Here is a 27,411-nt window from a genome sequence, read left to right as displayed (position 1 = left end):
CCTCCTGCTTCAGCCCCCTGAGTGCTGAAATTACAAGTTCCCAGAAAGGCTCCAATAAACAGTCCATAAGATGTTTTTAAAAAGAAAAAAAAAAAAAAAAAGAATTTGTACCACATCAAGCTGATGAAAGAAAATGCTGGCTGTACTTTCAGGAGGGGAAGCTAAAATCTTTTTAGATTATGGAATAGCCCATAGAAAAAAGTCTGCCATAAATCAAACAGTGAAGGGGAAGATGAATAGGAATCTCACTTACACAACTTAAGTAAAACATAGCTCTCTGAACAGATGAAGACAGGTTTCTTTTGTATGCCAGAATCTAATCAATATTTATATGTTTAATTCAGCTATCATTTGGCTTAAAGGAACTTATTGGAAAATGTTATCATTTCTACTATTTTCAACAGAGAAAATACTTTACTGTTTAAAATTAAAAATAAATTAATATTAATTTTTGAAAAAAGGTCATCCTCAGTGTCTATCTTAAAGATTTCTGTTGCTGTGATAAACACCATAAGCAAAAGCAACCTTGGAAGAAAGGGTTTGTTTTCTCTCAGGTCACACTCCATCACTGAGGTAACTCAAGGCAGGAACCTGAGGCAAGAACTGAAGGAGAGGCCGGGAAGGAATGCTACTTGCTGGCTTGATCCACCTGGCTTGCTCCTGGCTTACACACCCCAGGTGACCACCATGGTCTGGGACCTCCCACATCAATCATGAATCAAGAGAACACCCGGCAGACTTGCCTAGGGGCCAATCTTATAAAGGCATTTTCTCAATTAAGATTCCCCTCCTCCTAGATACGTCAAGTTGAGAAAAACCAGCCAGCACAGCTATGTAGAGAGTTGGAGACCAGCCTGGACTACATGAAACTCTGTTTCAGTGAATACATGAATGGAATGTGACTGGGGATGTAGTTCAGTGGTACAACACTTGGCTAGCATGCACAGGATGCTGGATTCAATTCTCAGTGATACACACACACACACACACACACACACACACACACTGTCGTACTTCAGTGGTATAACATAATGTTTGGAATGAGCAATTTCCTGGCATCCAAAATAAAAATATTATATGCTTGAGAGATGGCTTGGTGGCTAAGGGCATTTGCTGCTCTTGAAAAAAAACCCAGGTTCAGTTCCCAGCATCCACACTGCAGCTCACAGCCATCTGTGACTCCAGTTGTAGGCAATTCAGTGACACCTTCTAGCCTCCATGGTCACTAGGCACACATGTTATGAACACACATATATGTATGCATATAAAATTAATATAAATAGATCTTTACAATACTATAATAAATATTTAATTATAATAAATAATTAATTAAAAATGAAAGGCTAAAGCCGGGCCGTGGTGGTGCATGTCTCTAAGTCCAAGGCCTGTATAGTCTACAGAGCAAGTGCCAGGACAGCCAGGACTACACAGAGAAACCCTGTCTTGGGAAAAAAGGGAGGTGGGGTAAGGGAGATAGAGGAGTTTGCTGTGCAAGCTGACAATCTGAATCCACTCCCTAGAATCCATAGTGGGAGAGACCTGACTCCCCAAGTTGTCCATTCTTCTATATGCACACCACACTCATACAAACACATAACACACACACACACACACACACACACACACACACACACACACACAGTCTTAGTTGTCCTGGAACTCTCTTTATAGACCAGGCTGGCCTCAAACTCACAGAGACCCTCCTGGCTCTGCCTCCCAAGTGCTGGACTCAAAGGCGTGCGCCACCACTGCCCAGCTACTTTTTCTTCTAATGTAGCTGGTTTTAGTAGTACTTTCTCTGGATCACCAGTCTCCAAATAATGACATGGAGACTAATTAATCATGAAAGCTTGGCCTTTAGCTTAGGCTTGTCCCTAGCTATTTCTTATAACTTAAATTAACCCATATTTTAAATCTATGTTCTTCCACATGGCTCATTATCTCATCTCCATGCTGCCCATCCTGCTTCCTTGACATCTGGCTGGCAACTCCACCTTCCTTCTTCTGAGAGTTCTCTTTCTTCCCAGAAGTCCCACCTATTCTCTCCTGCTTAGCTAATGGCCATCTAGCTCTTTATTAAACCAATTGGAAAGTGCCTTAGGCAGAGACACATCTTTACAGTGTAAACAAATATGCCCACAACAGGTGGTAACTATATTCCATCCCTTTGGTGGGAAGTCAACCTCCCAAACTGTCACAATTGGTGAATTCACAGGAAATGAAGAAAAGAGGGGAGGGAGTCTATCGCTCCTGGTCATCAAGTTCCAGGAATACGGCTTTGCCTTTGCATAATCAAACTTTACATTTTTTTACATTTATTTATTTCATTTTATCTGTCTGAGTGCATTGCCTGCAGATATCCCTGAGCACCACATGTGTGCAGTTCCCACAGAGGCAGGAAGAGATGGTCAGGTGCCCTGGAACTGGAGTTACAGATGGTTGTAAGCTGCCACCGGGGTGCCAGGAATCAAACCCTAGCTCTCCGAAGAGCAGCAGCAGCGCTCTTAACTACTGAGCCGTCTCTCCAGCCCCTGAACAAAAGGGTTTTTCTTTCTCTTGTTTTTGAGACAGGGTCTCTCTATGTAGCCCTGGCTATCCCAGAACTCACTATGTAGACCAGGCTGGCCTTGAACTCACAGTGATCCTGCTACCTCTTCCTCCCAAGTGCTGGGAAATGAAAATTTTAACAGTTTGGGAAATTAAAAGATTTTCAGGAAAAAATTATAAGGTGGAAGAATTTGTGGTATTATGGTCATTGATGGGTTAGCCATCTTTGATAGAAAAAGCCCACACATTTCTCACATTTTTTGTTTTGTTTTGTGTTTTTGTTTTTTTGAGACAGAGTTATTCTGCATAGCCTTGGCTGTCCTGGAACTTGCTATGTAGTTTTTGATAACATGTATTAATTATGCATAATGGATCTCATTATGACGTTTTCATACATATAAATAAAGTATTTTGATGGCGTTTGTTCTCATTACTGCCTCCCCTCACTCTCTGCCATTGTCTTCCTTTTGCTAACTAGTCCTCCGTACGTTTTCCAGGTTAGTGTGTGTGTGTGTGTGTGTGTGTGTGTGTGTGTGTGTGTGTCTGGAGCCTGTGTACAGGCTCTGAGGGTGCAGAGATCAAGAATCTGGAAACCAAGTTTATAAAAGAGCTTTACAAAATAACGTGGTCTTGGCTGACAGCAATCTGGCCTCAAAACTGTGGCAGTCTTCCTGTCTCTGCTTCCCGAGGGTAGTGATTACAGGGGTCATCACCAATCATGTTGCATTGTTATTATTTTAAGTTAAATCCTTTGTTTTTCTGAGAATTTCATATATGATTATTGTATTTAAATGTTTCTCACAGGGCATACATACATACATGCCTTTATGTATCCCAGCACTGGGGAGGAAAAAACAGGCAGATGGGTTTTTGAGTTGAAGGCCATCTTGGTCTACAGAATGAGTTCCAGGATATCCAGGGCTACACAGAGCAATCCCCACTCCAAAATCACTTCCACCTCTCTCCACTTTCTCTTAAGTCCATGACCTTTCTTGTATAATTTTTTGTTGTTGTTGTTGTTGTTTTTCGAGACAGGGTTTCTCTGTGTAGCTTTGGTGCCTTTCCTGGAACTCACTCTGTAGCCCAGGCTGGCCCTGAACTCACAGAGATCCACCTGCCTGTGTTTCCCAAGTGCTGGGATTAAAGGTATGCGACACCACCACCCAGCCTTGTATAATTATTATTGTAATACATATTATATATAGATAAACAACCTATAGAACCCATTTAGTGTTACTCTTATATACATGAGTTTATGGCTGTGTATTTGGGATTGGATAATCTATTAATCAGAGGTCTTGTCCCTGAAGAAGACCAATTCTCCCTCTCGATAGTGGTTTGAAAGCAAATGGCCCTCAAAGAGGATGGCACTATTAGGAGGTGTGGCTTGGATGGAGTAGGTGTGGTTTTGTTGGATGAACTGTGTCACTGTAGGGGTGGGCTTTGAGATCTCCCTTGCTCAAGCTACGCCCAGTGTGGAACACAGAGTTCACTTCCTGTTGCCTCCAGATCAAGAGGTAGGACTCTCAGCTCCTTCTCCAGCACCACGTCTGCCTGCACGCTGCAGTGTTCCTCCATGGTGATAGTGGACTGAACCTGTCTGGGAGGACACTAAATAGTGGAACTCTTTGTCCTCTGGCTCTTATACTCTTGCTGCCCCCTCTTTCATGATGCTCCTCAAGCCTTGTAGATGTAGCTGTTTGGGTTGGACACCCCACAGTTACTTATTCTCTGTGATACCTTAAAACACTAGACCTTACCTTCAAGTTCTGGGAGGCAACCAAAGAGAGCGGCAATAGCCTATATTGTTTTGGTAGCTTCTTGGCCTTGAACTCACAATTTAGACCAAAATGCCCTGCCTCTGCCTCCACTTCCAAAGCGCTGGGATCAAAAAACGTGTTCCACCTTTCCTGGCCTTTTTTTTTTTTTTTTTTTTTTTTTAAAGAAGGTTTTGTGTAGCTCAGACTGGCCTCCAACTGTCCAGTACTTTGAACTCTTGATCCTCCTACCTCTACATCCTGAGTCTGGAATTATAGGCCTGTGCAGTCACGCTTAGTTTAGTGGGTACTGATGAGGAAACTCAGGGCTTCATACATGATTGGAAAGTCTATACCATTTGAGCTGCATTCCCAGGCCCATTTTTGTTTTCTTAGCAGGAGTGAAGGAGAATGCCTGCTGTTCCTGTATCCTCACTAGCATTTGGTACTGTCATCTTTCTGGATTTCAGACATTCTAGTCTGTATGTAATGATGCCCTAGTCACCACCACCACCACACCACCACACCACACCACCACCACCACCACCCATACACTCACCATCACCCATGCATAGAACTGTTTTTATTTTGTAAAACTGAAACCCCTATATATTAAACACAATTTCTGTTCTTTTTCTTAAAAAAAAAAAAGATGCGTTTTACTTTCATTTATTATGTGTATGATTGTTTTACCTGAGTGCAAGTGTACGAGTGTGTGTATGTGTGTGTGTGTGTGTGTGTAACAAATGCATGAGGTGCTGGGTGGTGGTGGCACACGCCTTTATCCGCGCTCTTCACATCCCAGCACTCGGGAGGCAGAGCCAGGCAGATCTCTGTGATTTTGAGGCCAGCCTGGGCTACAGAGTGAGATCCAGGAAAGGCACCAAAATTACACAGAGAATTTTGTCTCGATAATAAAACAAAACAAAACCAACCAACCAAACAAACAAAAAACCAAATGCATGAGTTGCCTGAGGAGATCAGAGAAGGGCATTGGATCTCTGGAATTTGAGTTACTGATGGTTGTGAGCCACTGTGTGGGTGCTGGGATGGCACTTGAATCCTCTGAAGAGCAACCAATGCTCTTAATCACCGAGCCATCTCTCCAGTCCCTGTATTTTAATTTTCTAAGTTATGTTGTATGTGTCTGTATGAATATATACCACCAGTATGCGCATGCCTGTGGGGGTCAGAAGAGGTGGCTGGAGACTCTGGAGTTGGAGAGCTGGAGTTATAGGAGGTTGTGAGCCGCCCAATGTGGGCGCTGTAAAATTGGGTCCCGTAGAACAACAGCAACTACTCTGAAACACTAAACTATTTATCCAGGGTCTTTTCCTTTCTCTCTTTCTTCTTCTCTTTCCTCCTCCTCTTCTTTTTCTTCTCCTTCTCCGTCTCCTTTTCATTCTTATTATTATTGAGACAGAGTCTCTATATGGAGACCTGACTGCCCTGGAACTGGCTATGAAGACCAGGCTGGCCTGAACTCACAGAAATCTACTTGTGTCTGCCTCCTGAATGCTGGGATGAAAAATGGGCACTACCACACCTGATTCATTTCTTTATTAATAGGTAGCGTCTCATTATGTACTACTGGCTCTCCTGGAACTCAGGAATGTAGACCAGGCTGGCCTTGAACTCACAGAGACCCACCTGCATCTGCCTCCTTGGTGCTGGGATTAAAGGCGTGCGCCACCATGCCTGACTATTTTTAAAATTTAAATTTTTTTTTTTTTTTTTTTTTTTTATTTTTTTTTTTTTTTTTATTTTTAAAATTTAAAATTAAAATTTTACTTCTTGTGTTTGTGTGCATGTGTATACATGTGTGGTGCAGAACACTTTTTTTTTTTTTTTTTTTTTTTTGAACACTTGCCTTGTGTTTTTGTTGTCAGAAAAGAATTGAGGGAGTTAAATTTTTTCAGTATACATTTGTGTGTGTGTGGTGTGTGTGTGTGTGTGTGTGTGTGACATTGCCACCTGCCTGTCTGTTAGGATAGAGTATATTCTAAACAGATTGTAACACCCCTTCCCAGGTATGGAATCTTGAAAGAAGGGGCCCCAATAATTTTGAATTTCCTCAGAAGTCTCCTTCTGAGGGAAGAAAGGCAGCCAGAGGAGGAACTGGCCTCCTAGAGAAAGCATGGGAGCCCTTTCAGGAGAGAGCTAGAGCTGAGACAGTGGTGAGCGGCCACACCTCAGCCTGACTGCTTCATTATGCATTTCCTCTCACGTTCTACTTAAATGCTATTCTTCTACAAGGACCCCTAAGTAGACACTGAGAGTTGCTGGTTCTCTCTGACCCTCTCTTCACCGTGGTCCCCTTGAATAAGTCTTTTCCCTCCAACTATTTTTTGTTTGTTTGTCTGGTTGGTTATTTGAGACAGGGTTTCTCTGTGTAGCCATGGCTGTCCTGGAACTTGCTCTGTAGACCAGGCTGGCCTGGAACTCAGGGATCCACTTTCTCTGCTGGGAGTGGATGGTGGCATGGCCACCACTGCCGAGCTCCATTCACTATTAATTTTGCTCTTTCAGTTGGCTTATTGAGGACTGGTGGTAGAACCTGATTGTAGGGGGCACAGAATGTAACTCCTTAGTGTTCAGCAACACTGTGTGTGTGTGTGTGTGTGTGTGTGTGTGTGTGTGTGTGTGTGAGAGAGAGAGAGAGAGAGAGAGAGAGAGAGAGAGAGAGAGAGAGAGAGAGAGAGAGAGAACAACTTTTCGGAGTTAGCTCTCTCCTAACAATTTTTGGGATTGACCTCAGGTCTTCAGACTTGGTGGCAAACTCTTTTATTTAGTGAACCATCTTGCCATCCCTACAGATGTCTTTATCATTCTCAAGCATTTTTTAGTGCAGTGTTTATGCATGGCTCAATGGAATATGTATTTGTGTTCTATTAATTTTTTACTGGGGGGTAAATATCAATGTGCCCCAAGTCTAGCTCCCCTGGTATGACTTCAGGCATACATTCATAGTCCCTTTTACTATTTATCAAAGTCTTAGTCATTGTCTGTCTGTTGTGCTGGAGATTAAACCTGGGGCCTTATATGTAGGAGGCATCATTAACAGGGATTCTGTGTGTGTGCATCAGGAGTAGGAACTTTACTCTGTAAGCTTTATAATCAGTGAGCCTCTTTCAAATTAAAAAAAAAACATTCTTTTAGATGTTTCACTTTATATGTATGGGTGTTTTGCTTATATGTTTTGCCTGTGTACCTCATATGTGTAGTTCTGAAGATGCCAGAAGAGGGTATCAGCTCCCCTGGAACTGGAGTTACAGATGCTTTTGAGACATCACATGGATGCTGGGGATCAAACCTGGGTCCTCTGTAAGGGCAACCCATGCTACTTAGCACTGACCATCTCTCTAGCCTCTCTTTTAAACTTTTCATTATTTATGTGTGTACGTGTGTGCAGGTGCCCAAGGTCAGAAAGGGACATTGGGTCATCTGGAGCTGGAGTTACAGGCAGTTATTAGTTATACCGTGTAGGTGCTGGGCACCAAACTCTGGTCCACAGGAACAGCAGCAAATGCTCTTAACCAATGAGCTACATCTTTTGCCTCTTGTGCAGTGGTTCTTAATCTGTGGGTCTCGACCTCCTTGGGGGCTGAATGACCCTTTCACAAGGCGTTGCCTAACATCATCCTGCGTAACAAATATTTACATTATGATTCATAACAGCAGCAAAATTACTGTTATAAAGTAGCAACAAAAGTAACTTTATGGTTGGGGGTCAGCACAACCTGAGGAACTGTCTTACAGGGTGGCAGCGTTAGGAAGGCTGAGAATCCCTGCTCTAGTGTCTTTCTCTGCTCAGGCCTCCACTGGACTAGAGCTCCCACTGTTAAATCAGCAGAGCTACTCAGTTCCCTCGAGACGCTGGGTTCTCACCAGTGCTGCACAGGGTCCGGAGAGGAAGATGGAGAAACTGCTTTCCCTCGGCCTATTTCCTTCTCTTGCATGGTTGTAGTGCTTTTCCAGTAAATTCTAGAACTTGAAGTGCTGTGTTTGAAAACTGTGGGAGTGGTTGTCCTTCCCTCCTCCCTAATGTGAGAGAAAAAGCATCCAGAATTTCATCGGTAAGTAGGGTTTACCATAGTTTCCTTTTTGGTGCATGGTGAGGGTATCCAATAATTTGTTGTTTGTTTGTTTGTTTGTTTTCGAGGCAGGGTTTCTCTGTGTAGCTTTGGAGCCTGTTCTGGAACTCACTGGTGTAGACAGGCTGGCCTTAAACTACAGAGATCCGCCTGCCTTTCCCTCCCAAGGATTAAAGCTGGGATTAAAGGCGAGCGCTTACCCCCTCCCCCCAATCATTGTCTTGAGGGGCTTTGAGTTGAGGGGCTGTGAGGAAAGGACAGTGAGGTGACAGGCTCTGCAGAGCTGGATCTCTGCAGCTTGCTGTGACTGAAGGCATTAGGATTTCTCTGTAGATTCCCTTTATCAAGTAGAAGAAAATTTCCTCCATGGGTGTTGGATTTTGTCAAATGCTTTTTCTGCACCAGGCAGGGCCTATTGCTGAGTGCTCATTTTTTTTTTTTTTTTTTTTTTTTTTTTTTATTCCAGGAAATCCTTTCCCAGAATGACTGCCCCTGAGGATTTCTACTTCCCTTTTTACCTGTGTTCAAAATGGTTTGGCTGGAGCCTTCCAAGGGCGGTCATGTCCAAACAGACTAGCCATGGAAATGAGTATGGTTTTCTGTGCTCAGAGTATTTGTCCTCAACACCACATGCAGAAACACGCCAACACCAAGGTGATGCTGAATTCTAATCAGTCTTGTCTAATGTCATTTTTCTCTCACTTTCCCCACACCCCCTCCCTCCAGGTCTTTTTTTTTTTTTTTTTTTTCTATGATGGATAGACTGGAACTCAGTATTTAGCTCAAGCTGGTCTAAGATTTTCTTTTTTGATGTATGGGTGTTCTGCCTGCATGTATGTCTGTGCACCACGAGTGCCTGGAGCCAGGAGAGGCCAGAAGAGGGGGATAACCCTGGGAATGGAGTTACAGTTGTTTACCACCATGTGAGTGCTGGGAATTGAACCTGGTCCTCTGGAAGCGAAGCCCACAGTGAACTGTGAACCATCTCCCCCACCCTCAGTTCTATTTTTATTTTCACTTCTAACCTATGCCTCGAGCCTCTTATCTGTAACCTTTGGGATCTCAGTTAGTCTTTAAACAAAACACAGAAAGACCAAGTTAACATAAAGAGGGTGATTTGAAATGTTTTTCAAGGGTCTGTGCTCGCTAAGCTTAGCAACTTTCTTATCAAAGTGGTTAAATAAGATTCCTTATTATGGGTGATCTTAGATCTTTTGATAGACTGGCGTTTAGTCCAAAGCCACAAAGAGGCATTACTGGGTCAGTTGTTTCTAGGTTTGATTACAGCGCTGGTTTATTTCCAAACCTCTTATGATTAATTAGCTTTGGAGAATGTTAGCTTACAGGTAAAAGCCATCTAAGTTCATGTGACAGAAACAGGTTTTTCTCAGTAAGAAAAGTTATACATGCCTTTAATACCAGCACTTGGGAGGCAGAGCAGAAGCAGGTGGACCTCTGTGAATCTGAGGCCAGCCTGATCTACACAATGAGTTCCAGGTCAGTGAGGGCTACATAATGAGAACCTGTCTCTAAAATAAGCAAGCAAACAAACAAAAAGTTACCAGACTAACAGACAACTCTTGCTTATTTCTACTCAGCAACATACATTAAAGTGCACTTAGTTTAAATTTAGTGTTCTAGTTTCTTTTTCTTTCTTTCTTTCTTTTTTTTTTTCTTTCTTTCTTTCTTTCTTTCTTTCTTTCTTTCTTTCTTTCTTTCTTTCTTTCTTTCTTTCTAACCAATAAAAGCAGTGACTTGATTTGTATTGGAGGCCTGTCTAGAAGAATCAGTCCAATTAAAGGAGTTTGGTCAAAAGGGATTTTTAAAAACACTTTCAAATAGTTGCTTTTACAGTTTCTACTTAATTGTTGGTGGTTTAAGAAAGGCTACTCACTGGGCGTGGGAGTACTCGGGAGGCAGAGGCAGGTGGATCTCTGTGAGTTTGAGACCAGCCTGGTCTACAGAGGGAGTTCCAGGAAAGGCTCCAAAGCTACACAGAGAAACCCTGTCTCAAAAAAATACCAAAAACCAAACCAAACCAACCAAACAAACATACAAAAACAAACAAACAAACAAACAAACAAAAAAAGAAAAAAAAAAGAAAAAAAGAAAGGATACTTATCGGGAACTATGGGCGTCCAGCCCCTCGATAGTCCCCTCCCAGAGTCCGGGAAGAATCTACAACCAGCTGATAGTTAATCTTTGATGAAAAGAAATGAATCTATGTACATGAAACTTTTTAGTCCATACACTTTATTATTCTGTGTCAGTTTTCTCTCTACACAGCTTCTATTCTGTTCTCATGTCTAGCTCCTTTCTTGCCTGATTTCTCTCTATATTTACTGTCCCCTCTAAGTTCTATCTTAATACCTACATCTAGTTCTGTCCTTTCTAGGTTCTCCTCTATCTAGTTCTTTCCCCTATCAGCTCCTCTCTCATCTCCTTCTCTCTCATCTGGCTCTACCTCATCTTGTTCTTCCCCATCTGGCTCTTCCTCATCTTCCATCTCGTTCCTCTAGTCCTCTCTTCTAGCCCTTCAATCTACTTCTTCCCCATCTCAGTTTGCTCCTCTCAAGTTCTTACCCATCTAGTTCTTCCTTTCTCTTTTCTCTTCTCTGTCCGGTGCCCTGGAAGCCCCGGTATATAAAGGGAGGGTCTGAGCTAAATTGTGTAAAGCTATTACTTAACGTCCGCCTGACGTAGGCAGTGTCCCCTTGTTGAATTTACCTTAAGTCAGGAGACTTGTATGTGTGTGGGCTGCTATCACTTTAGTCCCTGAAAGTTGGGCACCCACCTGGGCGGTGTCTCCTTGTGGAATTTAAGTCAGGAGGCTTGTAGGTGGGCTGTTATTATTGTTAGTCCTCGGAAGTTGGGTGACCACCTTGGCGGTGTTTCCTGTAGTCCTTGAAAGTGGCTAAGGGAGATATCTGATCCAGAGAAAGCCTTTCCTGAGGCTGTTCTCCAAATACCTGGAATGTGTATGTCCAGAGAGTGATCAGTCCACATTGTTAGCCCTTCTTAGGGAAAAGTCAATTAAGAAAACTATGAAGGCACACATGATTTTCATAACAGAAGACAGCTGATATATAACAAGCCAAGTTAACACCAAAAACTCCTTGGGATTTGGCTTCCTCTGGAGGAATTCCCTGATCCCTCCAGGTAGTGACTTTGCCATAACCAGCTGAGTTCTTAGGATATATTCCTGCGGCCCGCAGCAGATAGTCCTGGGGGCTGGAGAGATGGCTCAGTGGTTAAGAGCACTGACTGTTCTTCCAAAGGACTGGGGTTCAATTCCCAGCACCACCTACATGGCAGCTCACAACTGTCTGTAATTCCAGGTCCAGGGGATCTGACACCTCACAACAATGCACATGAAGTGCATTGGTTAAATAAATTATATATATATATATATATACACACACACACATACATATATATACAGCCTGACTGGCTGACATTTGTCTAAGGGTATCTATAAAACAGAAATAGGTGTGTGCTAGACTCAGGGACATCTGGCCATCTTATCTAATGGTTGGATTGTTTGGGATGTCAGGTACTTCCCCTTAGATGACCCTGGGTGGGGTCAGCTTATGGCTTTTCCTGGGTCTGGGTGTTGCCTGAGAGTAAGCTGTGTCTGAGCCTCTAAGCCTGTCATGGCAGCTAGGTGATCAAGCTGTTTTGCCCCTCCCCACCCCATTAGGAAATTTTATCATTTTCTTTTGACTTGGGTGAGAAATTCTCAGAACCAGAGTATTGTGGCATACACCTGTGGTGAAGGGAAGGGGATGGCAGGTTTAAGCTCCACGGCCAAGATCACCTAGAAGTTAAAAACCACTTGCTGCTCTTGCAGAGGACGGGGTTCGGTTCCCAGAACCCACTGGGCAGCTCCCAACCTCAGTTCCAGGTGATCTGATGCCCTCCTCTGGCCTCTGTAAGCACCAGGCATGCATGTGGTGCACATACCTATCTGTAGGCAAAACAGTCATCTACAAAAGACTTTTAAAATAAAAGCATTATGTAGATCAAACAACTTTGCATAAACAAATAGGCTTAAATTTAATTGGGGTAATGCACAGATATTTGCTCTGCAAGAATGTATGAAGGTAGTAACTAGGTTTCACAATGATTTTCTTTTCTTTTTTTTTCCTCCTAGGTTTTCATGTAGATTAAGCTGACCTCAAACTCCTGTATTAGAGGACGACCTTGAATTCCTGCCTTCCTGGTTCCAACTCTAATTATATGTGTGCCTGTGTCTATACACCAGTGAGTGCAGGTACCGCAGAGTACAGAAGAGCGTGCAAATCCTCGAATTACAGTGTTGAGCCATCTAACGTAAGTGCTGGAAACTCAACCTCAGGTCGAGGTCCTCTGGAAGAGCAGCAGTGCTCCTAAGCTGCTAAATCATCTTGCCTACTAACTTTTCCGAGAGGATTTTGTCATATTGCACAGACTTGCCCCTAATTCGTAGCATTCCTGCTTACAACTGGGATTCCAGGCATGTGGGACCACACCCTGGTTACCGTTACACTGTAACTCCATGCGAATGACTCTAGCAACTGTTTCAACATAGAGTTTAATAACAAAGTTATTCTTCAAAAGCAGATGATTACTAAGTTGACTACCCCTCCAAAATCCAAACATCCTCGTGTAAATTCTTCAGAGTGCTGTACCCTAGACTGGTCTGTAAAGCCTCCAGAAGCTCTCTAGAACGTGCATTTCTGTTTAACAAAAGATTTGGAACGAGGGCAGGCGTCGTAGAAAATCAGGTTCAATTCTTCCTCAAAGCCCTACTGAGAGTGGTGTGCAACAACCTGCTTCCGGATCCGCTGCGTCGTGTTCCCCCCCCCCCCCCCCCCCCCCCAACCCACACTTCCCCAGCGCGCTGGGAACCGCTGGGGCGCAGCCGCCACCCCCGCCACGAAGGGGCCTCTGGGCGTACCAGACAGGGCGCGCGGGCCCCGGGGTCTGCCGAGCGGAAGGAAATACACTGGGCCCAGCACCGCCCTCCCTGCCACGCGCCCGGCGGAACTCCCGCCGCCGCCGCCACCACCCCCGCCACTCCCGGGGCTCGAAAGGAAGAAACTGGGACGTTGAGGACGCAGGGTTGGCCGGAGCAGCGGCGCGTGGCACGCGCGCGGGCGCGGGCGGGCGGTCCCTACCGCGCAGGCGCCCCGCGCACCCGGGGGGGGGGGGTCCGGCCCGGCCCCGCCCCCTCCCTCGCTGGCCAGCCGCCTGGGCGGCCCCGCGAGCTCTTCCGCGCATGTCCACTTCGCCAGGCCCCGCCCCGCCTTCTCCGTTCCTTCGCCCGGACCTCCCCCGCCCCCCATCAGCTTCCCTCCGCGCTCGACCCTTCGGGCACTCCCGCGCATGCTCCGCCCCTCCTGTGGTGCGGCCTCTCTCTCTCCCCTCCCCCGTCAGCCTCTCAGCCCGCTCGGCCTGGCCGGCCCGGCGGCCGACGTTCCCCGTGCGTGCGGGCGCTTGACTTCACTTCCGGCTAACGCGCTCCGCTTTGCCCCCTGGCCCCGGATGGTGACTGGCTGTGGTGCTGCACCTCCCGGGACTGTCACTGAGCCGCTTCCCAGTGTGATTGTGCTGAGCGCAGGCCGGAAGATGGCGGCTGCGGCTGCGGAGGCCTCGGGCCCGAGCTGCTCCAGCGCCGCGGCGGCCGCGACGGCCGCGACGGCGGCGGCCGGGGCGGGGGCGGCCGGGGTCTCCGAGTGGCTGGTGCTGCGGGATGGCTGCATGCGCTGCGACGCCGACGGGCTGCACAGCCTCTCCTACCACCCGGCGCTCAACGCCATCCTGGCCGTCACCAGCCGCGGGACCATCAAAGTCATCGACGGCACGTCCGGGGCCACCCTTCAGGCCTCGGCGCTCAGCGGTGAGCGCGGCACGCCGGGCGGGGGCTGGGCCGGCCGCGGGCGGAGCCGAGCTGTCGGGATGCTGGGCGAGGAAGCCGCCCAACCCCGGGGCTCGGTCTCGGGAGGGCAGCGGGCAGCGGGAGGGCCGGGGATGGCACGGAGGCCCGGAAGCTACGGCAGAGGACCTTCGGACTCTCTCTCTCTCTGAAAGCCCAGCGTCGGGGGGCGAGAGCCCGGTGAGGCGGGGTGCACTGCCACTTGCTTTCCGGGCCTGGTGCGCCTGGACCGGCCTGGCCCTGTAGACAGAGATGAGGAGGCCTCAAGAGGTCGGCGCCCGAGAGGGCCGGGCCCTCGCTGGGCTCTTGGACGAGGTTTTGGACCAGCTCCGGGCTGGACCAGAAGGGATAGGACTGGTAGACTGGGCTGTGGCGGGAGAGGTGGGTGGCCGGAGGCAAGGGGCGGGAAGCTTCCGAGCTGGCTGTGGAGCCCTCCCTTCCCGGGGAGTAGCGGTCCGGTCCGCTGTTCTCAGGTCCCGCCGGTGCGGGGACCTCCGGAGGACTGCGGGTCTGGATCGGGGTGGGTTGGGGTGCTGGCGGGGGGAGAGGGATGTAGGAGAGGAGGGCCAGCTGTCTGAACTGTTGCGTGGACGTCTGTGGGACTCGGCAGAGTGCAAAGAAGGTTAGATCGGGCCCCCCAGCTCTGTGCTCCCACCCTTCCAGGTTCAAGAAGTCTAGGCCCTTTGTGATGAGGTGAAACTTCAGACCCTTTCAACTCGTTTTACCATAGAGGGTTAGAAATTGGTAGTTGGAAGTTTGTCTGAATCGCCTCCACCTTGGAGGTGAGACTCACTTCTGGGTGGTGGAAACGTTGGTTCAGGAATAGGACTTTTAGGATGCATGAGGTCAAAGCTCATTCAGTGGACAGAATGGAGTGTTTTGAGATTGCCCTAAGTTATTTACGGAGATGCTATTTCATTTGTGGATAAGTGGTGTCTTAATTTTGATGTTAAAGGTTAAAATGGACAAGTTCCGTTTATTAGTGGGTTTAAACTCGTGCACAGAGATAAACTGTATCTAAGTGCATTTAGCCAAATGGAAGTAGTTATGTGGTCTACCATTGTGTTATTTTACACAGACATACAGGAATAAGCTTATTGTGTGAGTAATAAGGCATACGAATGAATGGCAATTTAGAGATACAGAGGTGAAATTAGAGACGTCAATTTTTGTTGACTTGTGAAAGAACTGGTTATGTATAGTTACAGCATGTAAACCTGTAATATATTTAAGAGATGTCTGAGAGAAAGTTTGAGGTGTGAGGCTTGCAAATTTCCCTTTTCTTGGCTTAGGTAAAAGACAGGACAGGAGGAGCCCAGATGTAGCAATGCTCACTTGCAACTTGGATATAACAGGTTGTTATTGTGTCTGAGAAGAAGATGTTCATGAACAGTTGACTCGTTAAAATTCATTTAAGGGCTGGAGAGATGGCTCAGAGGTTAAGAACACCGACTAATCTTCTAGAGGTTCTGAGTTCAATTCCCAGCACCCACATGGTGGCTCACAGCCATCTGTAATGAGATCTAGCACCCTCTTCTGTGTACATAGTAAATAAATAAAAAACCCTTTAAAATTCATTTAAAGGAAGGAAAGGATTTAATTGCAAGTACTCATTCTTGTATTCCCCTACCTGGCATAAGAAATAAGATAATGTAAATAGGTGTTTACTCTGGTTCCTGAGTTGTATTACACTGAACTTTTCTTCCTCTCTCCCAAATACTATCTTAAATTTGGTTTTATCACTTTCATACATGTCTATACTTTTAACCAATTATCTAATATTTTCATGATTTCTAATTGAGGATAAATGGTGTTATTACATATGTTAGGATTTCTCTTTCTTTTTTTCCTTTTGGGACAGGAAATCACTATGTAGAGCTGGCTGGGCTCAAACTCAGGAGATCCACCTGTATCTGCCCCTAGAGTGCTGGAATAAAGGAGTGAGCCACCACTCCAGGCTTGGGCTTTTTCTTTATTTTATTTTTATTTATGTGTATGAATGCATCTGTTTGAGTGGCTGATATGAGTGTGCAGGTACCCATAGAGGTAAAAGACAGTATGGATCCCCTGGAGCTATAGTTACAGTCTCTTGATTTGGGTGTTGAGAATGGAGCTCTGGTCCTTTGGAAGAGCCGCAAGCTCTCTAAAAGGATGAGCCTTTTCTCCAGCCCAGATGTTAGGATTTCTACAAAAAGCTTTATTAGCAAAAGTATTTAAGTATTTCGGATAGACAGTTTAGTTGGGATGTTTTTGTGTCTGGAGGCTATGTTCCGCAATAATAATGTGTGTCAGGGTTTGTTAAAATGTTTTTGTATTATCTGTTGTACATAGAAAGGAAATATTCCCCTGTGGTGATACATTGTGCACCCCAATAAAACTTACCTGGGGATCAGAGGACAGAGCCAGCCACTAGATTAGACATAGAGGCCAGACAGTGATGGCACACATCCTTAATCCTGTCACTCTGGAGACAGGTCCGTCTGGGTCTCTGAGTTAAAGACCACACTGGGAACAGTATGGCATATACCTATAATCCCAACACTTGGGATCTCATGTCTTTGCTTGGGAAGCATACACACCTTTAATCCCAGGAAGTAAGATGGCAGGGCAAAACAAGGTATATAAGGCCTGAGGAAACAGGAACTCACATTCTTGAGGCTGAGGATTTCATAGAGGTAATAACGTGGCTGGCTGTTCTATTTTTCTGGTCTTTCAGCTTTCACCCCAATATCTGGCTCTGGGATTTTTTTTTTTTTTAAATTAATAAGACCTTTTAAGATTCGTGTTTCGCCGGGTAGCGGTGGTGCACGCCTTTAATCCCAGCACTCCGGAGGCAGAACCAGGCGGATCTCTGTGAGTTTGAGGCCAGCCTGGTCTTCAGAACGAGCTCCAGGACAGGCTCCAAAACTACACAGAAATCCTGTCTCCAAAAACCAAAACTAAAAAAAAAAATTTGCGTTACATTCTCCTTAGTGATAGAGGAGGAAGGGTGTAGGTATACAATATGAATGCAAAAATAGATACACCAACACCACTTGCAGGTAGCCATTCATGAGTATTGAGTATGTGATTAAAAAATAAGTACAGGGCTGAAGAGATGGCTCAGTGGTTAAGAGCACTGGCTGCTCTTCCAGAGGTCCTGAGTTCAATTCCCAGCAACCACATGGTGGCTCACAACCATCTGATGCCCTCTTCTGATTTGCAAGCATATATGTAGGCAGAACACTGTATATACAATAAATAAATAAATCTTTAAAAAAAATAAGTACTTGGGGCTGGAGAGATGGCTTGGTGGTTAAGAGCACTTGCTGCTTTTCCAGAGGACCTGAATTAGGTTCCCAGTACTTGTGCCTGGCAGCTTAGAGCTGCCTATAACTCCATCTGAGGGTACCTGAAAATAATCTCAGAGTGTCTCTCTCTCTCTCTCTCTCTCTCTCTCTCTCTCTCTCTCTCTCTCTCTCTCACACACACACACACACACACACACACAGAGAGAGAGAGAGAGAGAGAGAAATAAAAATATTCATAGAGAAGTTAGGGCTAACAGAATAAAAGGACTGTTTGGAAGTAACAGTAGGTCAATTCTAAAGCATTTTATGTATGAGAACTAAAATTTCTTATGAATAATGCTTAGCCAAGGTTGTGTAGGCTATTTGTATGTAACTGTTCAGATGATGGGGGCAGGAATGCAGGAATGCTGCATTCCATATTTAACGTGGAATCTGTAGGTATTTTGTGGGTAACAGGTAGTTGTAACCAGGGAATAGGTACTGTTAGTGACCATGGTCCTAATATAGCTCCTTTTTTCAATCCAGGGGAAGTGAACTACCTTCTTTTCTGTACTAGAGAAAGCTGTCTTTTTTTATTGGGATAAATAATTGGATAACCATGGAGAATTTTATTGGGTGACAATAATAATGGGATTCAGTTTGTAGAGTTGTAGGTAGCTTGTTAGTGTAGATTGGAAGTTAAAGAATTAAAGTAGGATTTACATGTATTTATTCAGTTTGGGTTCAAATTGGTGATAACTTTTTAGTTTTTTTTTTCCCCCCAAGACAATGTTTCTCTGTGTAGCCTTGGTTGTCCTGGAACTCACTCAGCAGACCATGGTAGTCTCTAACTCACAGAGATCCACCTGCCTCTGCTTCCTGATTGTGGTGATAATTTTTAAACTGTCTCTCCATCAATGTTTTCAAATTATCTGCATCAGATATAAAATGTTTATAAATATAATTTTACTAGATTAAGAGTTGTCAAGATATACAGGTTTAGGCAAATATTAAGAGTATTTAAGAGTTGAAATATTCCTGGTCTACAGAGCAAGTTGCAGGACAGCCAGGGTTACACAGAGAAACCCTGTCTCAAAAACAAAACAAAACAAAACAAAACAAAACAACCCCCCCCCCCAAAGTTAATATTTTGGGGATTTGAGTATGATGTCTTTAACCCTCAGGCAGCAGAGATTAGAGGCCAGTCTGGTCTACATAGTGAGTTCCTGGCTAGCCAGTGCTACATAGAGAGTCCCTATCTTTAAGTATTTTAGGGTCTGGAGAGATTGCCTAGACGTTAACAATAGGTGAGTCTTATTTTGGAGGACCCAGGTTTAGATCCCAGCTAGGCGGCTTACAAGTACCTCTAAATCCAGTTTTTGTAGGGGATCTGATACTCTTTTTTGTCCTCTGTGGGCAATATACACATGTAGTACACTTACATTCATGTTGGCAATACATTCATCCATATACAATTAAAAAGTTAAGGTTTTAGAGAGTTTGGCTGATGATCCATTGACACTCAGTGGCCTTCCATGAGCTCTTCTCCAAGCTTTAGCTTTGTCTCTCTCTTTTGTTTTGTGAAGTGGACTTATTTAGTTGTTTTTCTTATTATAGTAGCTTTGTTCTTTATTGGAACGTACCCACTTTCCTCCAGTTTAACTAGACTTATCTTAATTTTACTCAGGATTTTGTATGGTTTTGTTTTGTGGTAGGGTCTTAACTTTAGCCCAGGCTTTCCAATTGTTGAGATTATAGATGTGAGCTACCATGCGTTGCCCTTACTCAGGTTTTAAGACCTAGACCATATCTTTTTATTTTTTATTTTATTTTTATTTCTTTGGTTTTTTTGAGACAGGGTTACTCCATGTAATTTTTTTCGTGTCTGTGCTGAATCTCCCTCTGTAGACCATGCTGGCCTCGAACTCACAGAGATCTGCCTGGCTCTGCCTCCCCCTGAGTGCTGGTATTAAAGGTGTGTGCCACCGTCACCCAGCCTTTTTTTTTTTTTTTTCCTTTTGAGACGGTCTCACTGTGTCATTTTGGCAGGCCTGGAACTCATTTTGTGGACTAGGCTGGCCTCAAACTTAGAGAGATCCACCTGCCTCTGCCTCCCCTGTGCTGGGATTAGAGGCATGTGCCACCATGTCTAATCCAAAGAAAATATTGTAAAGAAATAGTCACCCAGCATCCTTAGTTTATATTAGAGCTCACTCTTGGTGTTGACATCTGTGGGTTTAGACATACATAATGACATGAACTCACTACTTTCATGTAGCACTGCCTTAAAGTTTTATGCTCTCCTTTATTCATCCCTCTTCATCTCCCCTCTGGTACCTGGTAATCTTTACTGCTTCCATGGTTTTCTTTTTTTCCAGAATGTTATAGTTGGCATCATACATTATATAGACTTTTCACATCGGTCTTAAGGTACTTCCATGTTTTTTTTTTTTTTTTTTTTTTCATAATTTGATAGCTGATTTCTTTTTTGAGACTGTACTTCATTTAGTCCAGGCTGACCTTGAACTCACTTTGTAGTCCAGGCTAGCCTTGAATTGATCCTCCTACCTCCTCCTTTCAAGTGCTGGGATTACAGTTTGTGTGCCACATTTCTTTTTTAGCATCTACTGGTATTCTGTTGTCTAGATGTCAGTTTGTCTTTCCGTTCATGTTCAGAAGACCATATTGCTAGATTCCAAGATTTGGGTTGGGAATTACCAAAAAAGTTGCTAAGGGTTTCTCTGTGTAGCCTTGGTGCCTGTTCTGGATCTTGCTCTGAAGACCAGGCTGGCCTTGAACAACTCACAGAGATCCACCTGGCTCTGCCTCCCGAGTGCTGGGACTAAAGGTGTGTGCCACCACCACCTGACTTCATTTGGGTCATTCTAAGGAGCTTAGTTGCTGAATAGGATGGGAAAACTATTATTACTTTTCTAGTCAACTGTCTCCCCAAATGGTTGTATCATTTGTATTCTCAGCAGCAAAGAATGACATTCATGGCTTCACACTCTGACCTGCCTTTGGTGATGATACTGTTTTGGTCATTCTGATAGGTACATCTGGCTCTTGCTGTGGGATAATGCTCTTGTACACTGTAAAGATCTGTCACTCCTATTGGTTTAATAAAACGCTGATTGGCCAGTAGCCAGGCAGGAAGTGTAGGCTGGGTGACCAGACTAGGAGAAGACTGGGAAGAGGAAAGGCAGAGATGGAGTCACCAGCCAGAGGCAGAGGAAGTAAGATGAGAATGTTGGACTGAGAAAAGGTACCAAGCCACATAACTAAACATAGACAAGAGTTATGGGTTAATTTAAGCGTAAGAGCTAGTTAGTTATAAACCTGAGCAATAGGCCAAACAGTTTATAATTAATATAAGCCTCTGTGTGTTTATTTGGGACTGAACGGTTGCAGGACCAGACTGGACAGAAACTTCCGTTTACAGGCGCTCTCTCTGGGTGGTTTCTTTTTCTTTTTTCTTTTTTTCTAAGAAAGGGTTTCATGTTCCTAGGTTGGCCTCAGCTGTGTAGTTTAGGAAGACTTTGAGCTCCTGATGTGTCCACCTCACAAGTCCTATCAGGCCTTGCTCAATCTTGTTCTTTCTTTCTTTCTTTCTTTCTTTCTTTCTTTCTTTCTTTCTTTCTTTCTTTCTTTCTTTCTTTCTTTCTTTCTTTCTTTCCTTCCTTCCTTCCTTCCTTCCTTCCTTCCTTCCTTCCTTCCTTCCTTCCTTCCTTCCTTCCTTCCTTCTCTCTCTCTCTCTCTTTCTTTCTTTTTTTTTGTTTTTTCGAGACAGGGTTTCTCTGTGTAGCTTTGCGCCTTTCCTGGAACTCACTTGGTAGCCCAGGCTGGCCTCAAACTAACAGAGATCCGCCTGCCTCTGCCTCCCGAGTGCTGGGATTAACCGCCCAGCTTGTTTTTTCTTTTTTGATAAAGTGTATCCTTGGCTGTCCTGGAGCTGCCATGTAGATGAGGCTGGCTTCAAATTCAGCTATCTGCCTGTCTCTGGCTACCTACTGCAGGGATCAAATGAGCACCCATCCTCAGTTTTGTTTTACTTTGCAGTTCTATAATGGTTTGTGGTGTTCAACATCATTCCATTTGCTTAGTTGCCTCTTTTTTGTGTTTATTTACTGACTTTGTGTCCCCCGCCCCCTTCTCCCAGCTGAGAATAAGCCCAGGACCCTAGGCCCCTGCTCATGCTAGACAAGCATTTCACCACTGAGCTGTGTCCCTCAGACCATGACTGAATTTTAAAACTAAAACTACATACACCACTAGGTAGGCACCTTTCTAGCCAGTTTTGATTTGTGAACTTTAGCATAATAGGAAGTAGCTTGTTTCTGGAGACAAGTAGCTTTGGTTAAAGTCCTTATTTTATTTTATTATTATTATTATTTAGCTTAGTTGACTTTGTAACCTTGACTAAATTAACTTTTTATTTTCTTCATTTGCAAGATGGTGGTAATAATGGTTTTAATTGTGAGGACTTAAACTCTCTGCCTATATAGTGCTTAGAATCATCTACTTACCAATGAGTCTTAAACACCAGACACCACAAAAAAGCACTCCCCACTTTATTTGCAGTTTTTGTAAATAGCTTTATTTCTTTTCATACTCCTTAAATCTTCTAAACTTACCTGCAAATTTGAACTATTTTCCTGATTTACTACTTTGTACTATCTTGCACAGTTCATCTAGGTTTTGCCTTGTTGTAAGGATATAGTTATGTATGGAAGTTCTTCCATACAGTAGTTGATTATTTTCCTCTTGTTCCCTGAAACAGTACCCCTACTATCAGTGTATAGTTTATGTGTTTGTTTATTTGTTTATTTTATTTTTATAAGCTCTTTTGAGGATGTTTGGAGACTGCTTTATTTGTTAGGTAGCCCTGGGTTTCACTTAACATCCTGATTCTTAGCCTTGTCATTTAATAAGATGGTAGTGCCGATTAAGTGGTCAGACCCTGAATGCCTCAAACATATTAGGTCCTGAGTGAATGAATGCCAATTTTCTTGTGTCTCTTAAGTATTGTCATGCTTCTCTTGATATTTAAAAAAATGTTCACTAGCTTAATGTTTGGACATTGAGGATATATGTTACTCAAATGTAGATGGAAATATGAATGTAGTAACCTTATGATCTATATTTTGATAAATATCTTTCCAATTTTTTCTCTTCCCTTCACCTCCTACTGGGGATTAAATCTTGGTTCCTTGCACATGTAGGCAAATGTTCTACCAGTGAACTTTTTTATTTCCAGCCCTGAATAAATACTTTTTTGGTGAAAGATTTATTTTTATTTTATGTATATGAGTGTTTTGCCTGAATGAATGTACGTGCACCATGTGTGTGCAGTCCCTGAATAGGTCATAAGAGGGTGTTGGAATCACTGGAACCAGAGTTACAGATGGTTGTGAGCTGTCATGTTGATGCTGGGAACTGAATCCAGATATCTCTCTCTCTCTCTCTCTTTTTGGTTTTTGGAGACAGGGTTTCTCTGTGTAGCTTTGCACCTTTCCTGGAACTCACTCCATAGTCCAGGCTGACCTCGAACTCACAGAGATCCACCTGGCTCTGCCTCCCGAGTGCTGGGATTAAAGGCGTGCGCCACCACCGCCCGGCTTGAATTTGATACTCTTGCAAGAGTATCAAATGGTCCTAAGTGCTGAGATATCTTTCTCACCCCTGGATAAATATTTTTTAAGTATATTGGTGATGCTAAATATCAGAACAAGGTTAAGGCTGTTGTATAACTTCTGTATGTATACACATTGTTCATATAGTGTATATTGATAAGTAAATTGTGATATTCATGTGTGTTAATCAGTAGTAATGGTAGTGTATAGAAAGAAGTCTGATTTCTTAAATTTCTAGAGTGGGTTCTAGACCTGTGTCACAGTGAAAAGAAGGACTACACAGTACTTGTAGCTAAACATTCTGAGAATCTTTTGGTATATGGAGAAAAAGGTCTCATGAGCTCTGACTGGTGTTAACTCAAAAGAGATCAGCCTACCTCTGCTTTACCTAGTCAGTGCCTGGCCTCGAGAATCTTTTTCTTTTTATCAGGTAGATAGAATTTTGAGAAAACTGTGCTAGCTGGGCATGGTGGCACATTTCTAGTGCTTGGGAGGCAGAGGCAGGAGTATCTATGAGTTTCGGGCCAACCTGGTTTACATAGTGAACTCAAGGAAAGCCTGGGCTATGTAGAGAAAGACCCTGATTAAAAAAGAAAAAGAAAGAAAGAAAAAAGAAAAGAAAATTGGATAGTGTTTGTAAATAAAAGATCTTTGAATTGGGTGATGGTGGCACACACCTTTAATCCCAGCACTTGCGAGGCACAGGCAGGTAGACCTTGTGAGTTTGAGGCCAGCCTGGTCTACAGAGTGAGTTCCAGGACAGCTAGGACTACGCAGAGAAACTGTGTCTCAATAAATGCAAAAATAAACCAAATCAACCAAAAAGATCTTCGTGCTCTTGTACAATACTCCAGCTTCAGTAGTTTAGATTGGGTGCAACCCCCCCCTCCCATACAGCTTTTGTCTTTGTGCGTACTATGCAAGGGCTCTACCACTGATCTACATCTCAAGCCCTGCTCTTGATTATTAGCATTAATTTTTTTTACATTTGTTTGTGTGAGTGTGTGTGTGTGTGTGTGTGTGTGTGTGTGTGTGAGAGAGAGAGAGAGAGAGAGAGAGAGAGAGAGAGAGAGAGAGAAACACACTCGTGCCAGTACATGTGGCAGTTGGAGGACAATTTGTAGGAGTTGGTCCTGTCCTGTTGTGTGGGTTCTAGGGATTGAATTTAGGCCCTCAGCTGTGTTGGTATGTTCTCTTACCTGTTGAGATATCTTACCTGTTGAGACATCTTGTGAGCCAGATTATTGTTTTTTTCTTTATTTGCATATATTCATTGTACAAATTGATGGGTTTCATTTTGACATTTTCATACATGTATATCATACTTCTACTCCTGATTATTTTTGATTTGATTAGTTTACTCTAGATCAGTGGTTCTCAACCTTCCTAATGCTTTGACCCTTTATTTTTTAATTTTTATTTTTTTTAGTTAAAGAGGAGCTTTATTTTGTGGGGTAACTCAAGTGAAGGGATAGGCAACAGGGTCTGGGAAAGGTGTAGCGCAGTCTGGCGGTGTTCGGTCTACCTCCAGCATCCAGCGTCCAGGGTCCAGGAACCAAGAGAGCCAGCACATCTGGATCTTGGGGCTTTGACCCTTAATACAGTTCCTTGTAGCTGGAAGTTCCTCCGTTTCTGCCGGTCGGGACAAATCTCTCCCACCTGCAGTCTAGCAGCCACTTATAAAGTAATCACACAGAGGCTTATATTAATTACAAACTCTATGGCCATGGCCTATGACTCAAGCTTCTTATTAGCTAGCTCTTATAACTAAACTGTACTCATTTCTATTAATCTGTATGTCACCACATGTTCCATGGCTTTACCTGTGTGCCATTCCATGCTGCTCCCTGGACAGCAGTAGGATGGTGTCTTCTCAGCCTATGCCTTTCTTCTAACTGTCTCTTTCTTGGATTTCCCACCTGGCTATAATCCCCAACCAGAAGATTATTTTCATTGCTAATTCATAACTGTCATTTTGCTACTGTTATGAATCATAATGTAAATATTTGATTTGCAGAATATTTGATATACAACCACCATGAAACAGTTATTTGATGCACAGGTTGAGAATCACTGCTTCAGATGATGATCCATCCATCTATATGCATGCATGTCTGACTGTATTTCGCTTTTACTTTTGAAAAACTAGGGTTTCAAGTATCCCTGATTGCCCTTGAGCAATATGTAGCTGAGGATGACTTTGAACTTCTCATTCTCCTACATCTGCCTCTTGAGTGATAGGATTATAGGCTTGGGTTACCAAACTGTTTTTGTGCTGTTGAAGATTCCTGCATGCTCTATCCACTGAGCTTTATTTACAGCCTTAATAACAAATTTTTGATTAAATAAAGTTAGAGCCCAGAGCTGCCTCTGTGACGAAGTTTTGGAGCCTATATAGTCCTCAGGAAATCTGTTTTGAATAAAATAAAAATTTTTCCAGTGATGGAAAATTTAGATGATTCAGAACAGTTCTTCTGACTAACTTGGTACATGCAGTCTTCTTACATCCAGTTATTCTTCAAGAGATAATAAACATGGTGTAGAATTGGGATTTCAGTAGCCCTTAGAAGATAGTTTAGTATCTTTTGGGTATATTTATTTATTTTTGTGTCTAGAAAACTAATTTAATTAGCAAATTTTCCAAAACAGCTAAAATTTCAAGAAAAGCTAAGTGAATATTATCTGTAGGCATTTCCTGCACCTCAGACACTCCTTTGTATACTAAGTTTTTAATCCTAATTCCCAGTTATCCTAGTGGGCACTATACACTGGCTCTGGGGAAGAAGAGGACACTTAGTATGCTTACTCCTCATTGTGACCACCTGGATTCTTACAAAACCACAGTCTTCTTTTGGATTAGGAGTATGTACTTGAGCTGTTTCACTTGATAGACTTTGCTGATATTAAATGATAACCTAGTTTATGTCAAATGCTTTCTGTTCTTTCCTTTCTGTAAGCAAAACACTTACCTATAGTTAATTATAGCAAAATTTAAGGTCTTTCTCTCTTTTCTTCCCTTTTTCCCCTCCTTATATTGAGGCAAGGTCTCTGTGTATCCTTGGCTGTTCCAGAATTCTTTGTAGAGCAATCTGGCCCTGAGTTTGGGGTCCTGCTTTTTTTTTTTTTTTTTTTTTTTTTTTTTTTTTTTTTTTTAGTGCTGATACTAGCATGAGCCACTATGTATTTCTTTCATTTTCTTGTCTTCGTTTTCGTTGTCTTCTCCTCCTCCTCCTCCTCTTCTTCTTCTCCTCCTCCTCTTCCTCCTCCTTCTTTTAAGATTTTGTATAGTTATTCAAATTTGCCTCCCAGGTTGTTTTCGTAGCTCTTGAATCCTTAAAGATGGGCTGTTCTAGCTGAAAATTTATACTAATCTTTTAGTAGTTTTAGATTTATTAATGAAGGCATTATAAGAGCTCAGACTCCAGAGCCCAACAGTTAAGTATTAGTTGTTTGCTACTGTTGTTCGGGTGCTCTTTCTCTCTTCCTCTCTGTATGTGCATGTTACTCTGTGTGTGTGTGTGTGTGTGTGTAGCCCAGGCTAGCCTGGAACACATGCATTCAAGGACAAAGGTTAGCTGAGCTATTTAATTAATATTCCCCATCCTTAGCACTATTCAAAAACACCTGAATACATACTAATATATAAGTTCTTTATTCCACTTGGAACAGTTGAAATGCAGAATCTATTACTTGGTAGTTTGTAACTCTCAAGGATGCAGATACTGCTTTTACCTGGGTGTTGCAGCACACACCTGTAATCCCAGCACTCAGGAGGCTGAGGCAGAAGGATTTTGAGTTGGAGGCCTGCTTAAGATATACAATGAGTCTTATCTCAAAGAATAACAAGACAAATGGTTCTTACTTGAATTCAGTGTACCCAGCTATATTTTTATGGTGGAAAACTGGGGAGAGGATACCGTTTTAATGGAATACCTATGGCAAAAATATATTACACTTACTAAACCCCCCTTTTTGATACAGAGTTTTATTATGTAGCTCTGGCTGTCCTAAAACTCACTATGTAGATCAGGCTGGCCTTGAGCTCACAGATATTTGCCTGCCTCTGCCGTAACCTTTCAAATAGCCACAGATTACCACAAGAACTAAAACAAAACAAAACCCAAAGAACCCCATATAGTATATAAGAGCCATAGTAGTTTTTTACAGTTTACCATAACAATTATTATTATTTGA

General features: G+C 43.4%; 1 protein-coding gene across 11 annotated transcripts in view; it reads left to right on the top strand.

Moving 5' to 3' along the window:
• The first annotated feature begins 13,775 nt into the window (after positions 1–13,775).
• The window catches only part of Birc6 (baculoviral IAP repeat containing 6), a 188,573-nt gene continuing 174,937 nt past the window's right edge, over positions 13,776–27,411 (top strand). For 8 of the 11 annotated variants that reach the window (XM_028873544.2, XM_028873527.2, XM_028873515.2 and 5 more), the window contains exon 1: positions 13,809–14,279. In XM_028873544.2, the coding sequence (XP_028729377.1) occupies positions 13,925–14,279 (355 nt within the window). In that variant the 5' untranslated portion in view covers positions 13,809–13,924. Of the gene's footprint in view, positions 14,280–27,411 lie in introns of all 11 variants that reach the window. The other 3 variants (XR_003734946.2, XR_005089742.1, XM_028873519.1) reach the window with 2 other exon arrangements.

Source organism: Peromyscus leucopus, chromosome 22, assembly GCF_004664715.2.
Source record: "Peromyscus leucopus breed LL Stock chromosome 22, UCI_PerLeu_2.1, whole genome shotgun sequence".
NCBI classification, from domain to species: domain Eukaryota; kingdom Metazoa; phylum Chordata; class Mammalia; order Rodentia; family Cricetidae; genus Peromyscus; species Peromyscus leucopus.
The sequence above is the reverse complement of the archived record's forward strand: the minus strand, read 5'-3'. Positions and strand labels throughout refer to the sequence as shown.